This window comes from Ammospiza nelsoni, chromosome 4 (genome assembly GCF_027579445.1).
Source record: "Ammospiza nelsoni isolate bAmmNel1 chromosome 4, bAmmNel1.pri, whole genome shotgun sequence".
In the NCBI taxonomy this organism is placed as follows: Eukaryota; Metazoa; Chordata; class Aves; order Passeriformes; family Passerellidae; genus Ammospiza; species Ammospiza nelsoni.
The window spans coordinates 6,719,853-6,747,223 of record NC_080636.1 but is presented as its reverse complement, the minus strand read 5'-3'; the positions used below and the strand labels follow the sequence as shown (position 1 = coordinate 6,747,223).

Sequence of the window (27,371 nt, the reverse complement as noted above, 5' to 3'; positions counted from 1 at the left end):
CCTCTCAGCTCCTCCCGGCACTTCTGGAGTTCGCTGCAATCCCACCAGGGGTGGAGGGTTCTTAAGTTACTCCCAGTTCCAGGGAAATTGGAGAGGAGGGGAAGCCCAGCCTTGCCCCTGGAGAGGGGCTCACGCCTCGTTGCTCCGTGAGAATCCAGCAGGAAGGGAGTTCCCAGATGGGACCAGGTTCAGATGGGATGAGGTTGGCCCATCCCTGGATCAGGGATCGATCACGAGATACAAATTTGGATAAAGCCACAATTTGGTGTTCACTGAGCACTTCTTTATCTCAGCACTTGGTGGCTTTTAGGAGCCCCAGGACGACTCTGGAAATCACTTAACCCTTATTTCCCATGGGCTCTAATTAATTTATTTCTTAATGAAGCTGCTGGTTTTCAGCATCTCTGAGATCAGATCAGGGTTTTATTTGATCGTTTTTATTTCTCAGGTTTTATTTCCTCTTCTGTTTGTATTTCCTGGTCTGGTTTTGCTCCTCTTTATTTCCTGGAGCATTTCAGGGCTTGGTTTGCCAGGGCCAGCTCTGTCCCCGGGTCTGACAGGTTCTCTGGAATGCCAGGGAGGTGAATCCAGGTGGGAATCAGGCTCTGCTCCTGGGGAACAAGGAACACAACAAGGACAAACAGCCTCAAGTTGTACTGGGGAACTTTAGGCTGGAATTAGGGAAATTTCTCCATGGAAAGGGTGGCCAGGCACTGGAACTGCTCATGGAAGTGATGGGATGTCCATTCCTGGAGGGATGTAAATCCCTGGGGATGTGGCACTGGGGACATGGAGCACTGGTGGCCTTGGCAGTGAAGGGAATGGTTGGAGTCTGTGGTCTAAAGGATCTTTTCCAACCCTTTTCCATGATTTTAAAGCAGCTTTGCTTTTCCCTCCTGCCCATCCCATCTTTTCCCTGCTGCTTTCAGCATCAGACAAGCAGAGGATTAAAAACCCTCTGGATTCCCACTTTCACTGACATCTCATCCACATCTTCTTCATCCACAAGGATTTTCCCTTTTCCTTTGCATTTTTCCCAAACTCAGCATTCCCGTTGATCAGTTGTACAATCAATTCTTTAAATATTCTTTATTCCCTGCCTTTCCTGGAGGTTTTATTTTCCCAAACGAGGGCTGGGTTGGGATTTAGGTGGGCAGAGGAGCTGCTGATGCCTCGTTGGAATGCAGGGAAATGCAGAAGGTCACGGATCCACAGCCTAAATTAGTGATGGGATGTCATGAAAAATTCCTCTTGGAGCACAAGGAGAGTTCAGTACCTGCCAGGAGATTGCTTGGCTTTTATTTATTTTTAATTTTCCCTCTCTTTTTGAATTCCCTCTGTATTTTATTCATGTTTCTGTCTGGGCAGGCTCAGGGGGTTTTGGGGCCTGTGCAGAAAACAGGGATTTTTTTTTTTTTTTTGAGGAAAAAAGAGGATCAGACACAGAGAGGGGAGGCACAAAGCTGGAAGAAAAGCAGGAATGAGAAATGAGGCTGGGACAGAGCCTCGTTAGCAGCAAGGAGGGATGAGCAGCAGGATAGAACAGGAATTTCTCCACTCCATGGAGTTTTCAGGGGTGCAGGAAGCTCCGTGCATCCAACTTATCCTGGGACTGGGTATTTGGGATGCCCCAGCTGGATCTGCTGGAGATGGGAAGTGGATCCCAGCAGAGCTCCAGGATCTCCAAATCTCCCAGGCTCAGCCAGGGGTGGGAGCAACCCTGCTCAGTGGGAATCGTGGTATCCCTGGAAATGGAACCAATGGAGCCTCGGGGTGGATGGAATTCCATCCCACACGGATCAGGAGATGGGAAGGGGATGGGGTAGAGGCAGCCAGGCAGACTCTTCCTTGGGACTGGAAATTTATGGGATAAGAGGCCTCTCTCCTTCACTTTTCCAATGTGCTCCAATCCCACTCCTTCCCTGTGCCTGAATTTATGGATATCCAGGGGTTGTATCCCTTCCCTTCCCTTCCCTTCCCTTCCCTTCCCTTCCCTTCCCTTCCCTTCCCTTCCCTTCCCTTCCCTTCCCTTCCCTTCCCTTCCCTTCCCTTCCCTTCCCTTCCCTTCCCTTCCCTTCCCTTCCCTTCCCTTCCCTTCCCTTCCCTTCCCTTCCCTTCCCTTCCCTTCCCTTCCCTTCCCTTCCCTTCCCTTCCCTTCCCTTCCCTTCCCCTTTTTCCCCCTTTTTTTCCCTTTTCCTGGCATTCCATTCCATTCCATTCCATTCCATTCCATTCCATTCTATTCCATCCCATTCCATCCCATTCCATTCCTGGAACTCTGGAATTGCTTCTGTCCGGTGGCATCCCATCCAGAGGTTGAAAAGCCACCAGAATCATCCCCAAAAATTCCTCTTCCGTGGACAGTGACCCTTGGAATTGGGGTTGGGATTTTTGACTGCTGGGAGAAGGATTTTTTGAGGATTTGACATCTTAAAAACACAGAGAGGGTGGCCTGGAATGGCAGCTGGAAAACCAGTGGAAAACCAGTGCCAGGCTCTTGCCATCCCCCATCCCAGCTCCTCTATCTGGGAGCAGCTTCTGGCTGTAACTTTAATCCTGCTTTTTTTTTATTTCCTGAAATAATTCCTTTTCTTTTCTTTTCTTTTTTTTTTTTTTTTTTTTTTTTTGTCTTTTTGTGACTAACAATGACCTCAGCTGTTTGTTTAAGGAGTTCATAACCCCTCAGAAATGTTCCGACAACCCCAAGGAAGTTTCCAAGGAACCCTCGGGTCGGGAGCCTCTGGCATCGATCGGGGCTTCTGCTTTATGTTCCTATCAAACAATAATGAAATTAAAAGGGAAGGAGAAAATAAACACATTTTGGGGTAAATAAAGACAAATTTATTTGTCTCCAACACTGCTGTTGGAGCTCAGGGAAGGGCCAGCAGACGGCTTGGCCCGGCCGCTGCTCCTTCCTGCCAGGAAAACGCGCTGGGAAGAGGGAACGAGGCAACGGGACCATGGTGGAAACACACGGGACTCGGTTACAGTGGAAAATGCCCTGAAAAAGGGGTTTGGCTTAGCCAGGCTGCTTAGGCTGGGCTTAAAGTTGAGCTGGGCTTGGTTTAGGCTGAATTCACCAAGGTCATGTGAGATTGAGAAATTGTGGAGGGGCTTTGGTGGGTTTGGGTGCTTTGTCCATCGTGGGTGGAAGAGGTGGGAGTTGGGGGCTCTGTCAGACCTGGAAATGGGAGTTTGGCGCCCAAATCCAAATGGTAGATCCCTGATTCCAGTGCCCAAATCCCAGTGACAGATCCCTGATTTGGTGCCCAAATCCCAGTGACAGATCCCTGATTCCAGTGCCCAAATCCAGATGTCAGATGAGGGTTCCTTGGATGTGTTTGGATCTGCTTTGGCAAATACTCCTCCTCTGATATTCTATCTACATTACATTTCTTTGGATATTTTCATTATTATTATTTTTATTTCCTGCCTTTTTTTTCTTTTTCTTTTTTATTTTTTATTTTCCCTTTTTTACCCCTTCCTATTCCCCTCTTTCCTTCTTTTTTCCCCTTTCATTTCTGTCTTTCATTTTCTTGTCACTTTCTTCTTTTTTTTGGTTTTTCATTTTTGTTTTTCTTTCTTCCTTTTCCTTCTTGCTTTTCTTCTACCTTTTGCCTTCCTTTTTCTTTCTTTTCTCTTCTTTCTCTTTACTTTCTTTTTTCTTTCTTTCTTTTCCCTTCTTTCTTTTTACCTTTTCTTTCTTTTTCCTTCTTTCATTTTAGTTTTTCTTTCTCTTGCCTTCTTTCTTTTTACTTTGTTTTTTCCTTTCTTTTCCCCCTTTACTTTCATTTTTCTCCCTTTTCTCCCATTCCACATTTACTCCAGCCTCCCCAGAGCAATTTTCTCCAATTTCAAATTCCCCAAAATTCTGGAAAACACCTTCCTTGGAGACGCTGCTGATCTTTGGGGCAGGAGGAGCATCAGATTTATGGAACACCTGTGGAACCCTTTCATAACCACGACAGCAATTTTGGGATCCAATCCCATTTTTTGGCAACCACTCCTACCCCAAACCCTCCCTTTCCAGCCCCATTAAAACCCTTTAAGTGCATTTTTAACCCCAAAAGTGACTTTTTATTCTTCCCCCATCACTGCCCTGGTGTCAAATCCCCCAATCCCAGGACTCCACTCCCATTTTCCCCCTGGGAATTGCTTTGGGGTGGGGTGACAGCTCCTGGTGCACATCCCAAACCCTCTCATCCCGGGATTTCTGCCCTAGCAGTGGCCACACAGGGAATTCTGCGGAGCCGCTCCTCTCCCTGCCGCTCCAGCTCTTGGCACCCAAAGTTCCCTTTGTTTGTACCTTTCCAGGGCTGTGACAATGAGCACGGGGCCATCCAGGGGTTACTGTGACACTCCAAGGAAAAAGCCTTGGCTTTTGTTTCCCAGAGGTTCTTGGGTTGCTTTTATCTCCAACAAATATCCATAAATCCTGCCGGGGCTCCCCGTGCCCGGGGCCGTCTGGCGGATGCAGCCACGGGATCAAATCCTGCCTCAGCTCCTGCTCAGCATCATTTTAATCCCAGGAATGTGTGTCCTGCAGGATTTGGGGCTTGTAATTAATTAGGAGCCAGATTTGGGTCATCCAGGAGTTTTTCCAGGTTGCCAAAAGCGTGGCACGCTCTCTGCTGGAGTTTCTGGCTCCGTGCTTTTGTTCCCTGCTAATTCCAAGTCCTTGAGATGGTTTGGATCCACCAAAAAGGGAACAGGTTCAGAAAACCTCGGGGCTTTCTCTGCAGGAGGAGGTTTGTGGAGGGGGAAAGAGGCTGGCCATGCTCCCAGGCAGACCTGGAGTGAGTGAGAATGCTAAATCCTCCTCTTTTACCCTGGAATCATAGAATGGGTTGGGTGGGAAAGAACCTTAAAGAACCTGGTTCCACCCCATTCCTCACCTTCCCTATCCCAGCCTGCTCCAACCCTGGCCTGGGGACATTTCCACTTTGGGGAACCTTTTCCAGGAGCTGGGAAGGGGCTGCAGAATCCCTGAGAGAGCTGGGAAGGGGCTGCACAATCCCCAAGGGAGCTGGGAAGGGGCTGGAGAATCCCTGAGGGAGCTGGGAAGGGGCTGCAGAATCCCTGAGGGAGCTGGGAAGGGGCTGCAGAATCCCCGAGGGAGCTGGGCAGGGGCTCAGCCTGGAGCAAAGGAGGCTCAGGGGGCCCTTGTGGCTCTGCACAGCTCCTGCCAGGAGGGCACAGCCGGGGGGGTCGGGCTCTGCTCCAGGGAACAGGGACAGGAGCAGAGGGAACGGCCTCAGGGGAGCCTCAGGATGGACACTGGGAGGAATTTCCCCATAGAAAGGGGGATCAGGGATTGGAAGTGCCCAGGGAGGTTTGGAGTGCCCAACCCTGAGGGATTTCAAAGCCCTGTGGATGTGGCACTTGGGGACAGGGGTCAGTGGTGGCTTTGTCACCCACCCTTCCCAAATCCCCATCTCCTGGTGTGTCCCTGGGACCATCCAAGATGCTCTCACCTCTTCCAAGGATTTATTTTCTATTTCAGTTTATATTTGTCGCCCTGTGCCACCCCTCCCAGGGGACGCTCTGGTGGCTCCTCCTTCACCCCGAGCAACCCAAGGACCTCCAGGCCACCTCCAACAGGTCCTGCTGCCTCAACCCCTGCCCCTAACGAACAATCAAGAAAGTCTTTAATTAGCAAAGCCACATTTCTGGAAGCAGAAAAGGGTCACGGAGCTGCCGGACCACCCGCGGGTTCCCGCATCCCGCAGGTGTTTGACTCCTTGGAGCAAGGAGACCCAATCCTTTTGTTTCCAATAAAAAAACCCCACGGAGAAGCAGTTCCAGGGCTGAGGCTGCCTCCTGCAAAGCCGGGCCAGGGCTCTGCCGTGTGCTTTGTGTTTACAGTGGAGCTTAAAGAAATAAGCATCGGTTACATAGGGGGGAAAAATGAGAACGCTCTCAAATTGGACCCCAGGGCAAGGCTGGCCGAGAACAATGGATCTGCTAAACAAAACCTCCAAGGGGAAAGGAGGAAGTTATCAGGAAAAGCAGGGATATATTAGTTTAGTTTCTTCAACAAAAAAAAAAAAAAAAAGAGAGAGGGAAAAAAAAAAAAAGAGGGAGGCATTCCAAGCACTTGAACTTGAGCGGATCCATTTCGCGGCCCAGACGTTCTCCCCTGGCGCGGCCAAGTGACCCCGGCCGGCGTCGGCGAGCGTGGAGCTCTCCCGTTCCCCGTTCCCTCCGTGGCAGCCGGGACAGGAGCAGCAGCAGGAGAAGGAGGAGGAGGAGGAGGCAGCAGCCGCCGCTGCCTCCCGTCACGCGTCCGTCCTGGAAAACAGACGGGAGGACGGCGCTGGGATGCGGCGCTCGGTGGGAAGAGGGCAGCCAGAGTTTAGGAGGCCACGGCCTGCGGACGGTTTCCTGCTGGGCCAAGGGACCCACGGGCTCCTGGAGCACTGTGTCCCACAGCATTTCTCCTTTCTACAGGGTATTTTTGGGTGGGAAGCAGTGCAAACCCTCCATGGGTCGCTCCCGCTGGATTTGCCATGTATTTCACACATCGGGAAGCTGCTTCCTCTCCTGCTTATTCCCAGCTTTTCCACATCCAACCCTTGCTGGTGAGCGCTTCCATCAGTCCCCAGCCCGAGGAGGACGGGAGGAAGCGCCGCTAATCCTCATTAAATGTATAAATTTATGACCCCGTGGTGCTGCAATGTTTAATCAGGGCTCCGTGACTGTGCCGTGCTCCGGGTACAAGTTCAGTGCAAGGTGAATCTTGGCTGAGATAATCTGGAAGTTCAGCTGGAGGTGAAGGCAGCGGCGGCTCCTCACAGCCTGCCTGGGGTGAGCAAGAGGTCACCTCCTTTTTTTTTCCTTTTTTTTTTTTTTTTAGCCCCTTTTTTTAACATGTAAACACAAAAAAAAATTGCAGCTTCTCAGAGGATTTGGCATCAGCTGAGCGGCAACAGGAAAGAGAAGCGTGGAGTGCTTGGCCCCGTGGGGCTCAGGGAGGTGATGCCTGGTGGTTTTTGGGGATAACCGGAGAGGTTTGGTTCAAACAGCACAAATCTCACGGGGTTTTGACACCAGGGAAAGGAGGAATCCTCAGGATTTGCTGCTCACCCGTCCCTGCTCCTGGCTGCTGCTGGGATCCCTCAAAGGGAAAATGCCCTGGCTGGGGGTCTGGATGTCCCAGCCCGGTACTGGTGGCACTTGCTGGGCTCTGTCTGTCCCAAAAGGTGGCTCGGTGTCACTTTGTCACCTGCTCCCTGCAGGTGCCTGGGTTTGCTGCTGGTGGGCAGCACTGACACCTCCCAGCCCCAAAGCTCTCTGGCTGCTCCATCAATCACTTAGGAATGCTCTCTCCTGGAAAAGTGGCATTAACGTGATTTTTTCCCCTTTTTGGGAAGATTTTTTCCCAACCAGGAAGATTTGGGAAGATTTTATCTCCAACAATGCTGGAGATGTTTTCTATAGGTTTATTTGGACAACTCCTGATTTCTCTTCTCTGAAAACCTCCTTTATTGTTTTTAGGGGTTTTGTGCTTTTTCTGTGCTCATAATCACTCTACCCTGACTAAAGGATCCTCTGCTGCTGAGATATTGGAATTTTCCACGTTATTCCTAATGTTTCTTTGGAGCCACTGATTTGGATATGTGGGTCAGGCAGGGAAACCCAGAAGGCCGTGAACCCCTGGAATGCAGCAGTGGAAAAGGAATTCTGTGTTAATGGGATACCTGAGCATGGAGCCATCAACTCCCAACCAGAGAGCTTTTCCAAAATCCACCTTTTCCTTCCTCAAAACACCTTCAAAACAGCCTCTAAGGAATATTTACACATGTGTCTATATACACAAGCATATGTATTTATGTATAGATATATAGCTATATATATCCCACACTCGCAGAGATTTTTTCAGGTTATTCCAAAAGTGTGTTCCAAAGAAAACATGCACGTAAATTATGGTGTATTCCTTCCCCTTTATAAAATGTTGGTACACTGTGCTGATTTCTAATCCTAAAATCAGGAGGAACATAGTACACATGCTCATGAGAGTGGGCAAGATGGGACGAAGAAAAAACATGAAGTAAATCAGAAACAGCTACATTAATTTGGGATAAATTAAATAATTTAAATTATTTAATTTAAATTATTAAAAGATAATAATTAAAATAATTAAAAGATAAAGTGTATTAATATATCAATATTATCAATGCCCTGAGCACTTTCCAAACATCGCATCCCAAATTTCTCCCCTGTGGTGTCAGATGCTGATCCCAGAGGGTCTATCTGGCCCCATCCTTGCTCCACCAGAACCCGATGCTGCTACAGGAGCCATCTTTGCCTGGGGAATGAATCCCCCTTTGTGGTGGCTCAATGGAAAAGCCAAGTGTTATTCAATAGTGGAATTCCCTGCGGAACGCTCTTCCGAGCCTCTTTCATTCCTCCTGGCTCCCGCCCAGTATTGTCCCCGTGTGCCATCGGAGGGTCTGGAGGGTGGGAATCCGTCCAGCTCCGGGCCCAGCCTTCCCTGAAAACTCCTGAACCTGCCTGGAGAGTGGGATGAGCCCAAGGGGTTATTTTTAGGAGTGCAAATTGGTCACTAAATCCTCTTGCTTTTCTTCCCATGGCCGTTCATAAAATTCCCCTGTTCAGGTGTTATCACTGGGAACAGCTCGATCCCAAAACGTTGAAATCTCAGGGGGTTTGCACCTAATCATTTTCAGGCCTTGTGTGTTTTTGTTTTCCAAGGGCTGTGCCATGGGTGAGAGAAACTTGGGATTCCCCTAGAATTTAGCAGAGCTTTCCCTGCGGGCAGGGATCCAGAGGGTGACTAAAACCACGTCTTGAGCGCAGCTTGGGGGGGACTTTCCAGGGCTGTCACCGCTGTCACATGTGGTGCTGATCCTCGGCATCCCTACTGTACAGAAAGAAATCTTCCCAATATCAGACCTGGCAGTTCCATCTCCTCCTATCCCTGTTCCCTGGGATAAGATCCCAAATCCCCCTCTGGCTGTCCCTTCCTGTCAGGGAGTTGTCACAAGGTTCCTCCTGATCCCTCTTTGCTCCAAGCTGAACCACTTCTCCAGATCCTTCAGCCACTCCTGGGCTCAAAAACACAAATTTTCTGATCTAAAATCCTGCAAAGTTTTTAACGAGACCCTTGGAAGAAATTCCTTTGGGAAGAGGAGAAAAGTCAACCGCATGTAATTCCAGTGTGGCTTCAAAGCAGGTGGAATGCCAGAGGTGGAAAGCCAGAGGTTTTCCTCCTAATAAACGATGAATGTTTGCAGCTGGAAAACAAGGAGATCTCTCTGTGCAGAGAAACCTTTGTGGAGCCCTTTCCCTGGAAATCTGGGCTATCAGGAATACAAGAACCTATAAACAGCCAATAATGTGAAGCTGAAAATAATCCAGACTGGACAGATTTGGGTTTTGCTGGTCTCAAACCTCTCTTGGTTACAAACTGTCCTGGCTGCCATAAATCCTTCCACATTCCTCTCCTGTTTTGTTGGGTTTTTTTTTCCAGGAACTGTTTGACTTTTGCAGCTAGAAAGAGAAAAAAAATTTAAATTTCTGCTTTTAACTTGCAAGATCAACCCAGTTAAATGTGAGGTGAGGAGCTTGGGATTGGTTCTCTTCTCTCCAGGAGAAGATCCCTGGGTGGGACATCCCAGGAGGCCTGGAGGAGTCACTTGGGGTGGTTGTGTCTCACAGAGAGGTCCAAGCAGGACTCTTGGATCTGTAGTAATTCCCAGAAATCCAGGTAATTAGCGGAGTAATTAGCGCCTACTTTTCCTTCCCTGTGCTCCCTTTGTGGATCCCTTTCCTTGTCCATCACCAATTCCCTGCGAGTGCTCTCCAACCCCTCTCCAACACCCCAAGGACACCCAATTCCCAGAGCAAATCCTCCTTTCCAGTGAAACCAGTGACAAATCCGCTCCTGTTTTCACTTAAACCACGATTTCCCCCTCCGTGCCTTTCACAAATTCAACAACAAACATCATGTTCCAATTCCCGGTGCCTTTTCTTTTTGGGAACACTATTGTCAAAACCCCATGTCTTCCCAGGGGTTGGAATATTTCTTTCTCTTTCAGTATTCCTTTCCCACGAGGCGTAATTGAAACCTCCCCAAAATAAATTATTTGGACAGCGCTTGTCCATGGCTGCTGCTGCTGGAAGCTCCTTGGGTTTTTTGTAATCCGTGACAATTCCCTGCTGGATGATGGAAGGGGCTGCTCCACCAGTGCTGGGATGGGTTATGGATGTGGACAAACTGGGAATTGCCACTGGTTTTCCATAGTTTTCTGTTTTTCATGGAAGTTTCCAGCAGGACTGAATGTCATCACTGTTTTGTGATCCCACTGGCGCATCTTGTCCCATCCTCCAGGTGGGACACAAGGGTGTCCCCTCTCATTGTCCCCTTTCCTGAGGAGCTGTGGTGTTCAGTCAGGGAAAGGAGCTTTTCGGAGGAAATTCCTCCCCAGGTTTAGAAGTTCAAGGTGTGACCTCGTACAAATCAAAGCTGGTTTGTGGAAGGTGTTGGGTCAGAGGTTGTTCATGCCAGGTACAGAAAACCTCTGGGAAGAGGAACATCAGACTGTAGTTGTGAGGATAAGAAAGGATAATGGAGCTTTTGAGAGGTGTTTTCACCTTGGATCTGAAAATATTTCCTCCTTCTTTCATGGAAAACCAGAGTGGGCACTCAGGGACGTGACCCAGCTCATGGACGTGGCCCTCAGCAGGGTTCAGGGCAGGAATGCTGCTTCCAGCTGGGAAAACACCAAACCTGACTGAATTCATGCTTTTCCATGCCCAGGGGGGATAAAACTCATCACAAAACTTGGCCATAACCACATGGCATCACCATCACTCCTGTGGGGATCTGAGTGTCCCCAAAACCCCACCATGAGGAAGACTTTGCCCCACATCAACCCAGCTGTGTGTGCTTGCAGAAACAAGGACTGAGTTCCCTAATTTAGGCTTTTGTTGAAGGAAAGGTTTAGTTCTTTATGGAATGTCTCCCATCAACCCTGGCACCATCTCATCTGCTGGGATGGTGCTGGCAGAGAAAAGTCCTCCCCAATCCATCATGGTGGAATCGAAATCCATCCAATCCCACCAAATCCATCTTGGTGCTCCTCCTTGTCCCTGGGAGGAGGAAATCTGGTAATTTCCCTGGTGGACCAGAGAGTTTTTTCTGGGGTGGAATCAAAGAACCACCCTGGTTCGGAGGGACCTTGAGGGCCCATCTAGTCCAACCTGGTCTGGGGAAGGAATGAATGGAAGGAGCCTTTCCCTGTCCATCCCAAAAACCTCCAGCAGTGGGATCACCACCACATCCAGGGGAAGTTGTCCTAGTTGAAGATGGGTCTTAGTCCAAGGAATTTCTTACTTGTGTGGAGGTCAAACCTTTCCTGTGGCACCTTGGAGCCTTTGCTCCTTATCTTCTCCATGGGGTTCCTTGTGAAGAGAGATCTTCTCCTCCTGTAGCCACCCCTAAAGGACTGGAAAACCATGATGAGGGGATGTCTCTTATTTAACCAAATCCTGTCCCTTTTCCTGGGAAAACTAGTGCATTCCCATGGGAGTTTCATGCAGGTCAGGAGCTTTTGGGGCAATTTCCTGTTGGGGGATGCTGGACCAGGTGGAGCAGTCACAGCCCCATCCCTGGCAGTGTCCAAGGCCAGGTTGGACACTGGGGCTTGGATCCACCTGGGACAGTGGGAGGTGTCCCTGTCCATGGGGTCGGATCTGGGTGGGCTTTGAGGTCCCTTCCCACCCAACCCATTCCATGATTCCATGACTGTGACACGGGCGCAAGCGTGCGAACGCCGGTGGTGGCTTAGATCTAGTTCCAGGAGCTCTGGCAGGGCTTGCAAACCGTGTTTGGAGTCAGTTTGGATTCACATTCCAGTGCTCCTGGCTTGACCGGGAGGATTCCATCCAGATTCCACGCTGTCGTCAGGCAGAACAAACTGTCCCTGCTCTCCTTCCCATCTGGAGGGGGATGCAGGGCCCAGCCACGGCCTGGTCTCCTCCTGCAGGGACCTTCCAGCCATCCTCACCCCCTGCTTGAGGTGAGGGGCCTGAAAATTTGTCTGTTTGGATAAAAAGAACATTTTTGAAGAGTTTGAGGTGGTGACGTGCAAGGAGGGGGTGAAAAGGAAGTGGTTTTGAGGTAGAACTGGTGGTTGGATTTGATGATGTGAAAGGTCTTTTCCAGTTTAAATGATTCCATGAAATGGGGGGGGGGGGGGGGGGGAAGTTCTTCTAGGGGAACCTGGGACAGGCTGGGAGCTGGCTCCCAGTTTAATTCTTTCATTCCAGCATTTCCTTCTCTTGAATTCTACACTTCAGTTTGGGTACAAGCTCATCTATGTGTATAAAACCAATTTTAGTACTTTTTAATACCTTTTTTCTGTCATTTTTTTCAAACCATCCTCCGCTTCTCTATTTTCGTAAAGCTGTGCCTGCACCTCTCCCTGCTCCTGCTCAAGGTGTTCCTGGAACCCTGGGAAACTGCAGGTCCCCAGCCCTGAGCACATCTGCAGCTTCCTGATCTTATCCCATTCCCACATCACCGTGGTGAAAGCTCCTCTTAATTTTTCCCTCCTCGTTTTTTCCCTTTCCCTCCTCTCCTTTTCCTTCCCTCCCACCCTCCAGTGGATGTCCTGTCGAGTTTGATTTATGGCCTTGAAAGGGAGACTCCAGTTTAAGGAATTAATGGTATTTGCATATTTGATTTGGAAACTCCCCCGGCAGACCCGCAGCAGCCCCACGCCGCCGGCTCTTTTTTCCTTTTTTTTCCCTTTCCCCTCGGCCCGTTCAGATTTAGCAGCAGAGGTGAAAAGTTGAAGCAGTAAAACCAATAAAACCACATTTATGTGACAGATAAATCGTCTGGAGGCAGCTCTCCCTGAGCCTCCGGGTTTCCTCCTGCAGGACCTCTCCCCTCCGGAGCGCAACCCATGGCTGGGCCGGGAGCGCCGGCAGCCGGGGCCAAAGGTGCTGGCCCCTGCCGTCCGTGGACCTGCCCAGCCAAAAAAGATGGATGTGGGCAACGAGCTGGAAAATACACAGCCCATCCGTCACTGTCGGGAGCCACCTGGGGGTGGTCTGGCTCTGCGAGAGCTCCGGCAAGGTCCAGGCCGAGGTGGGAGCGCTGGGAGTCACGGAATCAATATGGTTGGAAAAGCACTCAGAGATCAAGTCCAGCCTTTCCTCAGCACTGCCAAGGCCACTGCTGACCTATGTCCCCAAGTGGAGCCTTCAAATCCTTCCAGGGACAGGGTTGGACAGCCCTTTCCATGGGGAAATTCCCTAGTGTCCACCCTGAGCTCTCCTGAGGCCGTTCCCTCTGCTCCTGTCCCTGTTCCCTGGAGCAGAGCCCGACCCCCCCGGCTGTGCCCTCCTGGCAGGAGCTGTGCAGAGCCACAAGGGCCCCTGAGCCTCCTTTGCTCCAGGCTGAGCCCCTGCCCAGCTCCCTCAGGGATTCTGCAGCCCCTTCCCAGCTCTGTTCCTGCCCTGGACACGCTCCATCCCCTTAGGGTCTCTCTTGTTGGGAGAGGCCCAGAACTGCCCCAGGATTTGAGGTTGTGACCTCAGCAGTGCCAGAACAGGGGACAGGCATTGCCCTGGTCTTGCTGCCACCCCAGTGTTGGCACAGCCCAGGTGCCCTTGGCCTTCTTGGCCACCTGGGCATACCTGGGCTCATGTGGAGCTGCTGTTGATTGTTCCAGGTCATTGGAGTTTCTCTGGCAGTGGAAGCCATTCCCTGGCTCCTGTCCCTCCAGGCCTTGTCCCCAGTTTCTCTCCAGCTCTCCTGGAGCCCCGTCAGACCCTGCAAGGGGCTCTGAGCTCTGCCTGGAGCCTTCTCTTCTCCAGGGGAACCTTCCCAGCTCTGCCAGCCTGGCTCCAGAGCGGAGGAACTCCAGCCCTGCAGCAGCTCCGTATCCCTCTGAGCTCCCTGCTCCCAATCCTCTGCCTAAACAACTGCCAATATTTTAATTCCATCTTCTCCAAACTCATTCCTAATTCTCACTTTTTTTTGTTTCCTTTCTTCCTTCGTACCTTTCCTCTTGGGTCTTTTTTCCCCCTCCCCATGAACGGCTACCTGGCCCCTGGATGCTCCGGCCAGGCCGTGCACTTTCCATGGCAAGAAACTCATTCAGGCTTTGTTTGGGATTTGCCTGAGGCACGTTCAGCCTCCCAGGGGCCACCAGCAAGAGGTCTTTGGCGCGTTGTGGGGGTTCCCTTTGAGCCTCTATAACCATGCGACTCCTCCCAGCAGCCGCCAAGCCCCACGGAAGCATTTTGGCCCTGGCGCTCGGGCCTGAAAAGCGCCTGTGAAATCATATTTAAGGTTGTCTCTCTTGAAGGTGCCCCTTGGAAAAACCTCCTGCCAATGATGTTCAGCTCGGGTTTGTAGTTCAACACAAAGGCTCCGCTGGACAAAGCCGAGCGGGACCCGGGCTGGAAAAGCCCTCTTAGGTCCCGGCTAATCCATCCCCCCCGCCAGCCCGGGGGATTGTTCCCGACAGCTTGTTTTCCTTGCCCTGACCTACATAGTCAAAAAGAATCTTGTTGCACATTTTTGTTTTGTATCTGGAGGTCTCGGAGGAGCTAAATCCCCTTCTTGGCGGGGCAAGATGCGTTGTTAAACAGTGCCGGGGCCTCCAGGAAAACCATGGCGACGCGGGGACAATGAGGCCTCTATGGGCCCCGCTTGGCCGCGGGATGGGCCCGGCCTCTCCCGGCCCCGGTGGTGGGCACCAGGACGCGCCGAGCGGGCGATGAAGATGTCCATGCGCTTGGCAGGCTGTCCCCAAATAGAGTGGTCACAGCGGCGCTCCAAGATGGGATCTCTGGGAGGGGGGAACGGCAGGAGCTCTTAATTAACCTGCTGTGGATGGGGCAGAGGTGGAGGCCGCATCCTGGGAATGCTGGGCCGTGCCGCTGAGGGTGGGTGGAGAAGGCGAGTCCTAGTCGAGGTGAGGAGATCCACTTGTGGGGAGGGAAGGGGAGAGCCTGGTTTTTACGGAAAACAAGGGTGGGAGTGGTGTGAGAAGAGGGCATTGGACTGTGCCTTCATGGGTGGGTGGAGAAGCCAAGTCCTCATTGAGATGAGAACATCCACATGTGAGGAGGGCATGCCAGCTCCTGGTTTTTTAAGGAAAATAAGGATAGGATTGGTGTGGGAAGAGGGCATTCAGGGAACCTAGACTGTGCCTTCATGGGTAGGTGGAGAAGCCAAGTCCTCATCGAGGTGAGGAGATTCTCAGTTGAGGAGGGCATGGCAGCTCCTGGTTTTTTAAAGAAAATAAGGATAGGAACAGTGTGGGAAGAGGGCATTTAGGGAACTTGGGCATTTAGGGAACATCCCTGACCTGTGGGTGAGGGATGGATGTGGAAATGCTGGGGGATGGTTGGATTTGGTGACCTTGGAGGGTTCTTCCAGCCAGAATAATTCTCTGATGCACAGCGAATTCTTGCCCTCATGGGCAGGTAGAGAAGCCAAGTCCTCATCGAGGTGAGGAGATCCTCATGTGAGGAGGCCATGGCAGCTCCTGGTTTTTTAAGGAAAACAAGGATGGGAATGAGGTGGGAAGAGGGCATTTGGGCAACCTGGGCTGTTGTTTGCCCATCCCTCACCTGGCTGGGAGGAGTGGGGTCATTTGTGGACACGAAGGGCTGCGGGTGGGAATTTTGGCAGTCTGGAGCCGTCACGGATGGCCGAGTTAATCCCTGTTCCTTCCCCTGCTGCCAAGGCCTGGTGGTTTCTCTTACCAATGTCTGGAAAGCACCTGGGACTCCCAGCTCCGGGAGCTGCACTCACCCAGAATAACCCCCCAAGCTCCTCTGGGCTTTGGAGATGCCTGCAGAGCACTTGGAGGGTGTTGGGGTGGGCCCAGGGTGGTGAGAAATCCGTGGGGAATGGTTAGAATGACGCTGGGGGTTGTTTGGGAACAGAACTTTGTGGTGACTTTGACCCCAAAAGTTTCCTTCTGCCATAGCTGAGACCATCAGGCCACTGGGGTTGTCACCCATGTCCTCAAGGTGCCTCAGACCTCAAATCCCCCTCACATCCCAAAAATTAGGGATCACAGAGCAGGAATGCTCAATGGCTAAATTAATACCGCCCTGCATTAATCAATGTCAAATATCCCTAAATTAACAATGAAGTACAATCAAGTTAATGATGAAACCTTAACAGAATAATATTAAACAAATTAATAAAACCCAAATTCATTTTTTTTATTGATAACTCCACCTGCCCAGGACCTCTGCCGCCTTCGAGGGAAACACCTGCTGCCTTTTCCAGCTTTTTCAGACCCTATTTGGTTTTCCTTTCCAGCTCCTGGATCTGTTCATCCAGTGGGATTGGTCGACATATCTGGCCGACTACGGACAGCCCACGTGCAAGTACCTTCGTGTGAACCCCACCACAGCCCTCATCCTGCTGGAAAAGTGAGTGTGGCCCCCAAATCCTGGAAGAATTTCCACTCCCATCATGCTTTAGCAGCTCTTTCCATCCCTGTGAACAAAGATCTCAGCCCCAAGTGGACAGAGGAAACTCAGATGGAAAAATCCCATTTTATCCCGTTGACCTGAATCCCACATTATCCAAATGGAATGGCTTGGCTGCAGGTTCTTCTTTTTATTGGCACTTAAGCAGAGTTTTGCTTGTCCTACCAGAAAATTTCACTTTAGAGATGAACCTCCAGCTCCAAAATCCTTTAAAATGTGCTGGGCTGCAGGCAGGAGTGGCTATCCCGAATTTTTCAGTGTTTGGACAATGCTATGAACAACTTTTGGTTGTGAAGTGGTCAGGCAGTGGGACCGTGTTGTTGTAGGTTCCCTTCCACCTGAAAATATTCTGTTTTATTCCATTCTGTTTCTGTGTTTCTGCATTTCTATTTCTTTTTATTTCTATTTTCATTTCTATTTCTGTATTTTGAATTTTATTTATGTATTTCTGTTTATATTTATTTCTATTTAATTCTATATTTATTCCTATTTCTGTATTTTTATTTCCATTTATTTCCACAGTTCTATACTTATATTTCTATGTATTTCTTTTAAAATTTATTTCTAGTTCTATATTTATTTCTATTTCTGTATTTTTATTTCTACATTTCTGTATAACTTTATTTCTATATTTCTATATTTTTATTTTTTATTTCTATAGTTCTATTTATTTCTATTTTTTATTTCCATATTTTATTTCCTATTTATTTCTGTTTCTGTATTTTTATCTAAATTTCTATATTTCCATACTTCCATATTTTTGTGGTTTTATGTTTCAATTTATTTCTATTCCTCTATTTGTATCTCTATGTTTTTCTATTTCTACACACCCCTACATTTGTATTTCCAGTTCTTTCTATTCTCATTTATTCCCATTTCTCCCGCCTCCCTTGAGTGGGGTTCCCAGAGAGCCCCGATCCCGGTTCCGTGGGGCCGGAGGAGCCTCCGGGGCTTCCTCAATCCATCCTTTGAGGGCCGTCGTTCTCATGCTCCGCACGGCTCCATCCCAAACCCTGGAGTGGTGCCGGGAACAGCGCCCGGGGCTCCGGGGTGGCTCCTGGGGGGCTCTGCCAGTCCCGGGAGCGCTGCGGGATTTGCCTCAGGAAAAGCGGGATTTGCTTTGCCTGTCACCCCTGCCCGTGGTGGGTCTCCCAGATGATCTCCGCTGGTCCAGCTCCAAGCTGGCTTGGGAAGGATCCACTCTGCTCCTGCTCCCAGCAGACCTCCCAGGTCGTTTTCCAGCTGGTGGGATAGAGAACGAGCCAAAAAATGGGAATTTAGCATTTTCCGAGCGGCTCCTGGCACGGGCGCTGCAGTGTTGGGTCCTGCACGGAGGAGAGGGCAGGAGGGGATCCTCGTGGAATTGTGGAATGGTTTGGGTGGGAAAGGGACCTTAAAGCCCATCCAGTTTCATGGGGAGGACACCTCCCACTGTCCCAGGCTGCTCCAAGCCCTGTCCAACCTGGCCTTGGACACTTCCTGGGATCCTGGGGCCTTGAATGTTCTTCTGGAAATGTGGCCCCATCCCTAAACTTGTCACCTCCTCCTTGAGGAGAAGGAGAGACCCCAAATCAACTCAAACTCCCCCTCATGCTCTGATTCCGTGGTTAATCCAACCCCAGCTGCATCCCTGGAAGTGCCCAAGGCTGGGTTGGGATGGGGTTGGAACACCCTGGGGACAGTGGTGCCATGGGGGTGGCACTGGATGGGCTTTAAAGATCCCTTCCCACCCAAATTATTCCCTGAATCTCTGATTCTGTGAGTGACGTTGGGGTGTTTGTGAACTTTGTGGCTCCCTCTGTGTCACCATGGTCCAGCTCCTCTCCACCAGAGGAGAAGAACGGATGTCACAGCACCCCAGGACACCCCGAGGGCACCAGTGAGGGACACAGGGACTAAACTGGACTTAAAGGACTTTTACACCTCATGGCGTTGTTTTTAGACTGGTATTTTATGGGTTGTGTTATCCCTGGGTTATTTGGGGCCGTGGGTCAGGGATGGGTGTGGAAATGCTGGGGATGGTTGGATTTGGTGACCTTAGAGGGCTCTTCCAGCCGGGATAATTCTGTGATACACAGGGAATTCATAACCCAGTGTCCGAGGTGGGAAAGTTTATTCAGGTGAGAGGTTTATTCAGAGCTAGCAGCAAACTGCTAAAATAAAGGGACGCCCAAAATCTGGGAGTTTGGCCATGCAGCATCTGGGAGAGCTGGGGAGTTGAGGCAGGCAGTGAGGTGGGATCATGGCAGAGGCTGGGAAGGCAGTGGGACAGCAGGAGGGCAGCTCCGCACTCGGTGGTGTTAAAATGTCACCAAACCCCAGCCTGGCTCATTTCATAAAGTCATAAAATCCTGGAATGGTTTGGGTTGAAAGGAACCTTAAGGATCATCCCATTCCCAACACATCCATGGGCAGGGACACCTCCCACTGTCCCAGGTGGATCCAAGCCCCAATGTCCAAACTGGCCTTGGGCACTGGCAGGGATCCAGGGGCAGCCCCAGCAAATCTGGCAATTCCAGCACAGCCCCTGCCCACCCTCCCAGCCACCAATTCCTTGCCCAGATCCCAGCCCAATCTGCCCTTTCCCAGTGGGAGCCATTCCCTGGCTCCTGTCCCTGCAGGCCTTGTGCCCAGTCCCTCTCCAGCTCTCCTGGAGCCCCTTCAGGGACTTTGCGGATTCCCTGGGTTTTTCTCTTCTCCAGGGGAACATTCCCAGCTCTCCCAGAGCAGAGGGATTGCAGAATTCTGGAATGGGTTGTGTTGGAAGGAACCTTAAGGATCATCCCATTCCCTCTCCCATCCATGGCAGGGACAGCTCCCACCATCCCAGACTGCTCCAAGCCCCAGTGTCCATCCTGGCTTTGGACATTCCCAGGGATCCCCTCGGAGGGGTCTCTGTCCATCCCCCACCAGCTCTCCCGAGGCTCCTCGCTCCAGGCACATCCTCTGCCTCCCATCCCGCCGGGAATCCCAGGGGGAATTCTGAGCGGGGCCGGCTCAGCCTGTAACCTGTTCTCCTGGTTATCTGTGTCCCTTATCACCCCGGTGTCTGTGTCTCTCCCAGGATATCCCGGGTGTAAGTATGCGCTCGCTCGGGCTTTCACCCTCACCTGGCAGGGCCCCGATTGTCCGCTCTCAATGGAGCCCGAAACGCTGGAAATGCAAAGTGCCTCTGGAGCGGGGCCCTGCGCAACCCGATCCTCCCAAATGCACTAATTAGAGCTAAAAGAGGAGCTTTTACCGCGCTGCTTTCTTCCCCTCCCGGATTAATTGAGACAAAGCTCGGCTCTCTCCGAGGTGGTGTTTGTTGACAGGGGTGGGGACAGCGCCGAGCTCGCCTTTCCCTTCCTTTCACTTCTAATCCTGGGACCGGCTTCCAAACCCGCGGTTATGCCGAGGCTCTGTTCAGAGAAATAAAACTGGGGAGCTGCACAGCCCATCCCAAATCCTGCAGGATTTTGTGTCCTGTAGGCAGCTTAATTAATTAATCTTATTTAATGTTTCACTGCTTGCACCTTCACGTGGAGTCTGGAGATTCCAGCAGCTCCCAGATGCTCCCAGACTTTTTCAGATCCACCTCTGTGGGTTTTGTTAATGGCACTCCCAGTAATCCCAAAGCTCTGCTCAGGAAAAAAACCTATGGATCTACACAGCCCATCCCAAATCCTACAGGATTTTATGTCCTGTATCTTAATTAATTAATAATAGTAGCTTAGTGTTTGCACATTCACATGGTGTCTGGAAATCCCAGCAGCTCCCAGACTTTTTCAGATCCATTTCTGTGGGTTTGTTGTGGGCACTCCCAGTTATCCCAAAGCCCTTCTCAGGGAAAAAACCCCATGGATCTGCACAGCCCATCCCAAATCCTGCAGGATTTTCTGTCCTGTTTCTTGATTAATTAATAGCTCAGTGTTTGCACCTTCACGTGGTGTCTGGAGATCCCAGCAGCTCACAGACTTCTCCAGATCCATCTCTGTGGGTTTATTTGGGGATCAGGGCTCCAGCTGCAATCCCTTTCCATCCTGATCCAGAGGTTTATCCATCAGCTCATCCCAACACACCCCAAGATTTTCTCACACGGAATGTGCGCTGCTTCCGGAACATTCCATGGACTTGAGCAGGTCCTACGGGGTGGGAGATGGCCCCAAAGGTGCCGGGATGGAAAAGCTCCAAATTCCCAGTGTGTGTAAGGGCTGGGAAGAGCTTTCCAAAGGTACAGATCAACTTCCAGCACCGCTGATATCCCTCTGGAACCCATGAGAGCTCCCAACCTTCCTGGGAAAGGGCTTGGAGACCTCCTGGAGCTGTTTGGAGCTCCTGGGGAGGATAATTATCCCCAAATCCACGATAGCAGGACCTGGGTGACTCCAAACTCCACTCCCCATTGGCACAATTACTCCCTGGTTCTCCTGGAGGAGCAGCTGCCAGCCTTCTGTGGCTGAGAAATAGGGAAAAACAAACAAATCCCAATTTTTTGATGACTGGAAGTGCTCCAAGCTCTCCTGTTCCTACTGGGAGAGCAGCTCCGTCTCTGGTAACCCCAGTAAATTCCCTTTGGGATAAAGCTGTTATCCTGGATCCCAGTTCCAAGCCTGGTGTTTTTGGGAACATTTCAGATTCCCTGTGGCTCTTTCGAGGAGATTGAAGCCTGGAAAACCTTGAATGTTTGTTTGTGTTCCAGAAGTTTGGAGAGGTTGGGATTATGCTCAGTTGACTCCAGACCCTTGGGATGATCCAGTGCCAGCTTCCCAGGGATCATCAGCACCGTGTCCTTGTAACTTCAATGCTTCCTTTAGGTCCCCATTGCCAAAAACTGGGATTATGGGATGCATCCAAAGTCCTCAGCCTCTGCCAGATCTGATTTGCCCAGAAAATCTTTTACAAATTGGGATAATTTGGAAGAGCCGAGCCCCAGCAGGTTGGATTTTGGGAGGTTGTGCCTTCAGGAGCTGCTGGGAAGTTGATCCTGGAGGGAATTTTTTCCCTTCTCAGCACCCTTGGGAAGTGTTCCAAGCCCTGTTCCCCCCAAAATATGGATTTGGGAATTCAAGAGTGCATGACCCCCTCCCAGCTTTGCCCCCAACCCACATCCTGCTCTACTGGGCTCTGGATTTATGGAGACCTCCTGGAGACACCATGCTCCTTCCAAACAGCTGGATTCCTTCCTGGAATGGGAATTATTCCGTGTTATATTTAATATAAATTATATACATTTATATAATTTATATTTTTTATTCATTGGGAAAATGGATGGGATTTAAGGTCCCTTCCAACCAAAACATTCCGTGATTCCCTGGAATACTTTATAAAATTTAAATTCACAACTCCAGACCTTCCCAGCCTCCTCTAAAGCTGCATCTCGTGCACGCAAGTTTTAATTAAAAAAATCTTAATTCTGTGGATTTCATGCTGATTTCCAAATTTCCTTCTCAAATTTCATCACCACCACAGAAGGTGACGTGGGGATGGAGAAATCCCTGCTTGGAAGAGGGAATCCACATGCAGGATTCAGGATTTCCTGCATTTGGGATTAGGGAGAAAGTGGTGTTGATTGGGATTGGAGGGGTTTAAAACAAAAACACCTGAAAATTTAAAAAAAAAAAAATTGGTGTAGAGCTTGGAAATTCCATGTGCTCCTTTTAGACCACTGGATATTCCCAATCCCTGTTCCATAACCTGTTTGTGCTCCCTGCAGGATGCGGGACACCAGCAGGAAAAACAATGTTTTCACCCAATTCCATAAAGTGAGCAGGATATGGGGAGACTCCGAAGTGGCGTTCGTTGGGATGAAAAATGCCCCAAAATTTGGTGTAGAGGCTTGAAATTCCACGTGCTCATCCCTGAGAACTGGACATTCCCAATCTCCATTCTGTAACCTGTTTGTGCTCCGTGCAGGATGCGGGACACCAGCAGGAAAAACAATGTTTTTGCCCAATTCCAGAAAAACGAGTGGGAACTGGGGAGACTCCAAAGTGGTGTTGATTGGGATTGGAGGGATTTAAAGCATGAAAAATGCCCCAAAATTTGGTGTAGAGACTTGAAATTCCACATGCTCATCCCTGAGAACTGGACATTCCCAATCCCCGTTCCATAACCTGTTTGTGCTCCATGCAGGATGCAGGATACCAGCAGGAAAAACAACGTTTTCGCCCAGTTCCGGAAAAAAGAGCGGGAATTGGGGAGACCCCAAAGTGGCTCCATGATTGGGATGAAAAATGCCCCAAAAATTGGTGTAGAGGTTGGAAATTCCATGTGCTCCTCTCAGACCACTGGACATTCCCAATCCCTGTTCCATAACCTGTTTGTGCTCTGTGCAGGATGCAGGACACCAGCAGGAAAAACAACGCTTTCACCCAATTCCAGAAAAACGAGTGGGAATTGGGGAGACTCCAAAGTAGTGTTGATGGGATTGGAGGGATTTAAAGCATGAAAAATGCCCTAGAATTTGGTGTAGAGGCTTGAAATTCCACGTGCTCATCCCTGAGCACTGGACATTCCCAATCCCCGTTCCATAACCTGTTTGTGCTCCGTGCAGGATGCGGGACACCAGCAGGAAAAACAACGTTTTCGCCCAATTCCGGAAAAACGAGCGGGACAAGCAGAAGTTGATTGACACCGTGGCCAAGCAGCTGCGTGGCCTCATCAACAGCCACCACTCCTGAGGGGCTCGGGATCTCCTTCCCGCGGCCTGGACTTCGGGAATCTCGTTGGGAGAGAAGATTTGTATTTTTTTATTCGCCTGGAAAGTCTCCGCGGAGCCTCCCCCCCGACGGCAAAACGCTCCCGGTGGAACAATCCTGGGAAAAAGAGGTGGTGGCAGGAGTCTCCTGGATAAACTCCTATTTTCAGGGGTTTAGGAAGTGATGGGAATTCTTGGAGCCTGGGAGAAGTTCTCACCCGGACTGGGTTCTTGTTTTTTTGTTTTTGTCAAAGCCAAATTGAAGGGATCATCTTGCCTTCCTTTTGTTAATTTATTCCCTTGGAAAACTGAAAAATCTGGGAAGAGCCATGGGTTCTCTGGGCAGAGGGAAGAGGGTCACCCTGAGTGTGTCCTGTGGTTTGGATTTAGGTAGGAAAAAGGGATTTCCTAGGGGTTTTTTTCTCCTCTTTTCCCCCTCCACGGACTGATTTCCACGTTAGTCTGCAAATCTCTGGAATTGTGACCCTTTCCAGCATGTCCATAACCATCACTGAGCTCCACTCTGGGACCTGCCAGGGGCTGTGGGATCATGGAGAAGGGTTTGGAGCAGCCTCCTTGATCAGATTTGGGAAGGCACAGCTGAAGGATAATTTGGGAATGTGTCCTGTGGCAGTACTGTGGGGCTGAGATGCTGCTGGACACATCCATGGATAGGGAACGGGAAGGGATGGATGCTCACAGGGATAAAGGGAAGGCACAGTGGTATCTCCCAGTGTCCAGGAGGGGTTTTTCCCTCTCTTTTCCATGATGGTGTCCCATCCTCCCTCTCCTGCTGATGGCTCCATGGGGAGAACTTCCCTGGGAAGTTTTGGAGCTGGACCAGTGGGAATCTCCTGGAGCAGTGGGAGATTCCCCATGGAGCAGCGCTGCTCCAAAGTGCCTGTGGATAAAATTCCCCCTGTCCTGAAGGTCTCCATAAATCTGCTCAAGCCAGGTGGCCACCAACAGGATTTAATCCCAGGGTTCCACTTCCAGAGGGGGATTTTTGCCCTTCTCACCTTCCTCTAATTCCTCACGTTATCCAGCCACATTCCCAAACCCTCAAAGGGAATTCCGATCTCCCTGGTGGTTGTTGCAGCCCTGAGCTGCTGCTCCTGTGCCCATTCCCAACCCTCTGGATGCACCAATCCAGAGGTTTTTCCTTCCTACCTTGCTCCTCAGCAATATTTTGGGGTTGGTTTTCACTTGGAGAAGGTTCCTTTGGCTCCATCCCAAAATTAAATGGGAACACAGTCAGGAATGACCCCCTGGAGCTCCTGGGCTGTCCCAGCCATCTCCAGCTACAGGGACCAAGGGATTGTTTTCATTAATAAGAGGGAAAACTTGTAATTCCTTGGATTTGGAGAGGGATCGGGGTTCCTTGTGAGCTCCTCCTGGAGGGATATGGAAGAGGAATGATGGGAGAAGCAGCAGGTGAAGGAAGGTTGGAGTCAGCATGGCCAGAAAGGGATCAGCTTTGGAGACACCTCTGGAAATGACCCAGAGGGACAAGGGATGGGAATTCCGGGAGTGGGATGGAGAGGAAGCAGAAATCCCGGGACACAGGGAAGGGATTTTGTGCTGCCATCCCAAAATTCCATTTTCCCCTCCTGTATTGCACTCCACAAGGTATTCCCACAAAAAATCCCCAGCAAAGCCTCATTTCCAGACAGCTCCAGGCAGCTCTCACCCTTCCCAAATCCACGCTGGATCCCCTTCCCATCTCCCTGATTCCAGGAACAGCAACCTGGGATGGGTTTCCTCGCTCCTTCAGGGTTTTTTTTTTTGAAAAACCAGGATTGGGATCCTCCAAACCAGCTCCTGGCATTCAGGATTTGCTGCTGGAGAAGTCAAATCCGGCCAAGGGAGAGATTCTGGGAGTTCCTGATCTCGGGAGGTCAAGAGCCGGAACCGCAAGTCAGAGCCCGGGATGAAAAATGGGATTTTGGGACTCTGGTCCCAATTAACTTTTTGTTCTGAGAGATGTTCCATCACTTCCAAGCAAAATTAATCTTTTAAACAGATTGCCCCAAAAAAAAGGCCCTGGAAGACATCCCAAATCCCCTCTCAGTCCCTTCCTAATGATGGGTGTCCTCCGACACGGATGGAATTGCTTAGGAGGGAAAAGTCACTGCAGGGAATTTAAAAAGGGGGTGGGAAACAGGGGCAGGACCCAAATCCGAGATTTCCAGCTTTCCAGAATGAATAGTGCTGCTCTTACATCTCACTCCACATCCACTGAGTGTTCCTTAGTGGATTTTATTTTTTAAGAAAAGAAAATTGGATCATCCCATAATTTTTCCCATCTCCAGCAAATATATTCCAGCAGTAGTGGGAAAAAATTATACTAAAACTCAAATTAGGCTTCCCAAGAAGCTTCTTTCCTTCTTCAGGAGTTGTCAGGCATTCCAGGAGTTGGGAATTATCTCATAAAAGGTGTCCAAAGTGGGAATTTGCAGCCCAACCCATCCATGGGATGTTCTCCCTGAGCCACCAGCACCTAGAAGGTGGGAAAGGAGGGGTTTTCCTGGGATTTTTTGGGTATTCCTGGGGCTGGAATCCAAGCCAGATGCTCCCAGGGATTTTTGCACTTTGTTCCAGATCCAATCCCAGCTCCCACTCGGATGGGAATAGGAGGAGTTGGGATGATGCTGTTTTGGGGTTGGTTTCTCCAGAACTGGCTGCTTTGGGGAAGGTGGAATTTCAGACAGGAGCTGTGGGAAGGGTCGTGGTGGCCCCAAATTCCTTGGAAGTGAGGCTGGGACAGACCTGTGGCCGCTCTGGGGACATCTCTGCTGTCACATCCCTCGTGACAAAGTTTTGGGATCAAATTCCAACCAGAACCCAAATCCCAGGCAGAGATTCCTCACCCTTGGGTGTCTCCTGCCTCTGCTGGGGTTTTCCCTTTATTTCTGGGTTGGGTTTGGTGCTTTTTAGGGCCTTGGAGGGGTTTGGAGCATCCAGACACCATCCCACACTCTGATTGCATTTGTGTCCCATCCCTTGATCCCGCAGGATTTTTGGGATCTCTATCCTGTTTTTCCTACAGCTCCACGGGACTGGAGACCCCTCATATCCCCCCTGCCACAATTCCATATTTATCCCACTGCTGGCAGCTCCAAGGGAACACAAATCCCATAAATCTCATCCCAGGATGATCCCAGCTCTGCTGTCCACTGGGAACGCCATGGATCGGCGGGAAGCGACCAGAACATGCCGGGATCGGCTGGGATTCACCCCAAAAATTCCGAGATGGAGGGGAGGAGCTCATGGGGAGCTTGCTTCACCCCAAAGCTGCTGCTCCAGCCCCTCTCTTGTCTCCAGGGCTGGATTTGGGAAGCTTTTCCCGGAGCTGGGATCCATCCCCACCTGCAGCTTCCCAAAAATTCCATGGGCAGCACTGGAATCCTGTCCCATCCAAGCTGCTCCCTCCCTTGGCTCATCCCTCAGATTCTGTTTTGCCAGGAAAACCCCCCACACTCCCATCCCATCCCATCCCATCCCATCCCATCCCATCCCATCCCAGTCCGCCGGGGTTGCCTTTTCCCGTTGATTTTGGGGTGGAAGGACCTGATTTTGGGAACCAAGGTGGTGAAAACAGCTTTTTTTGCACAAGTCGTTGCACAATAAGGGGAAAATTTAGCACATTAGGTTTAACTTTAAAGGGAATTTTGTTGTTGGTTTGTTTTTTGGTTTTCTTTAAAACTCGCTAGCAGAGCTACTGATTCCAAGAGGAAAAAGAGCTGGAATGGTTGGAGAGAAAGGACTGCATGGTTTACAGGTTCAATTCTGTTAGAAATTAGCATGTTGGACATTTATCCTGGTGTAATTCCAATTAAACAAATACAGCATTTAACTGTTTCATTAACGCCTCGTCTCGCTCTGTGCCTCCTTGGGAAAAACCTGATCCCTGAATCCCATAAAGGATAAAATTCCACATCCCCTTTGGACACCTGGCTTCTGCTGGAACACCCAGGTTTATGGGGGATCCAGAGGCAAGAAAATCCCTGGATGAGCGTTGGATTCCACCTTCCCTCATTGCCCTGAGCAGAAACCAAGCTTTGCCCAAATTTTGGGGGATTTTAATTGGTTTCTATCAAAAAATTCCTCTCTGGGAAGGCAGGGAGGGGCTGGGCTGGAATTCCCAGATTTGCTGTGGCTGCCCCTGGATCCCTGGCAGTGCCCAAGGCCAGGCTGG

General features: G+C 50.3%; 1 protein-coding gene across 2 annotated transcripts in view; it reads left to right on the top strand.

The window, feature by feature from the left end:
• The window catches only part of EXOC6B (exocyst complex component 6B), a 293,111-nt gene extending 266,070 nt beyond the window's left edge, over nt 1–27,041 (top strand). For both annotated transcript variants that reach the window (XM_059470236.1, XM_059470235.1), the window contains 2 exons: nt 16,322–16,434; nt 23,030–27,041. In XM_059470236.1, coding sequence (XP_059326219.1) covers nt 16,322–16,434; nt 23,030–23,156 — 240 coding nt within the window. In that variant the 3' untranslated portion in view covers nt 23,157–27,041. The remainder of the gene's footprint in view (nt 1–16,321; nt 16,435–23,029) is intronic.
• Nucleotides 27,042–27,371: the final 330 nt, after the last annotated feature.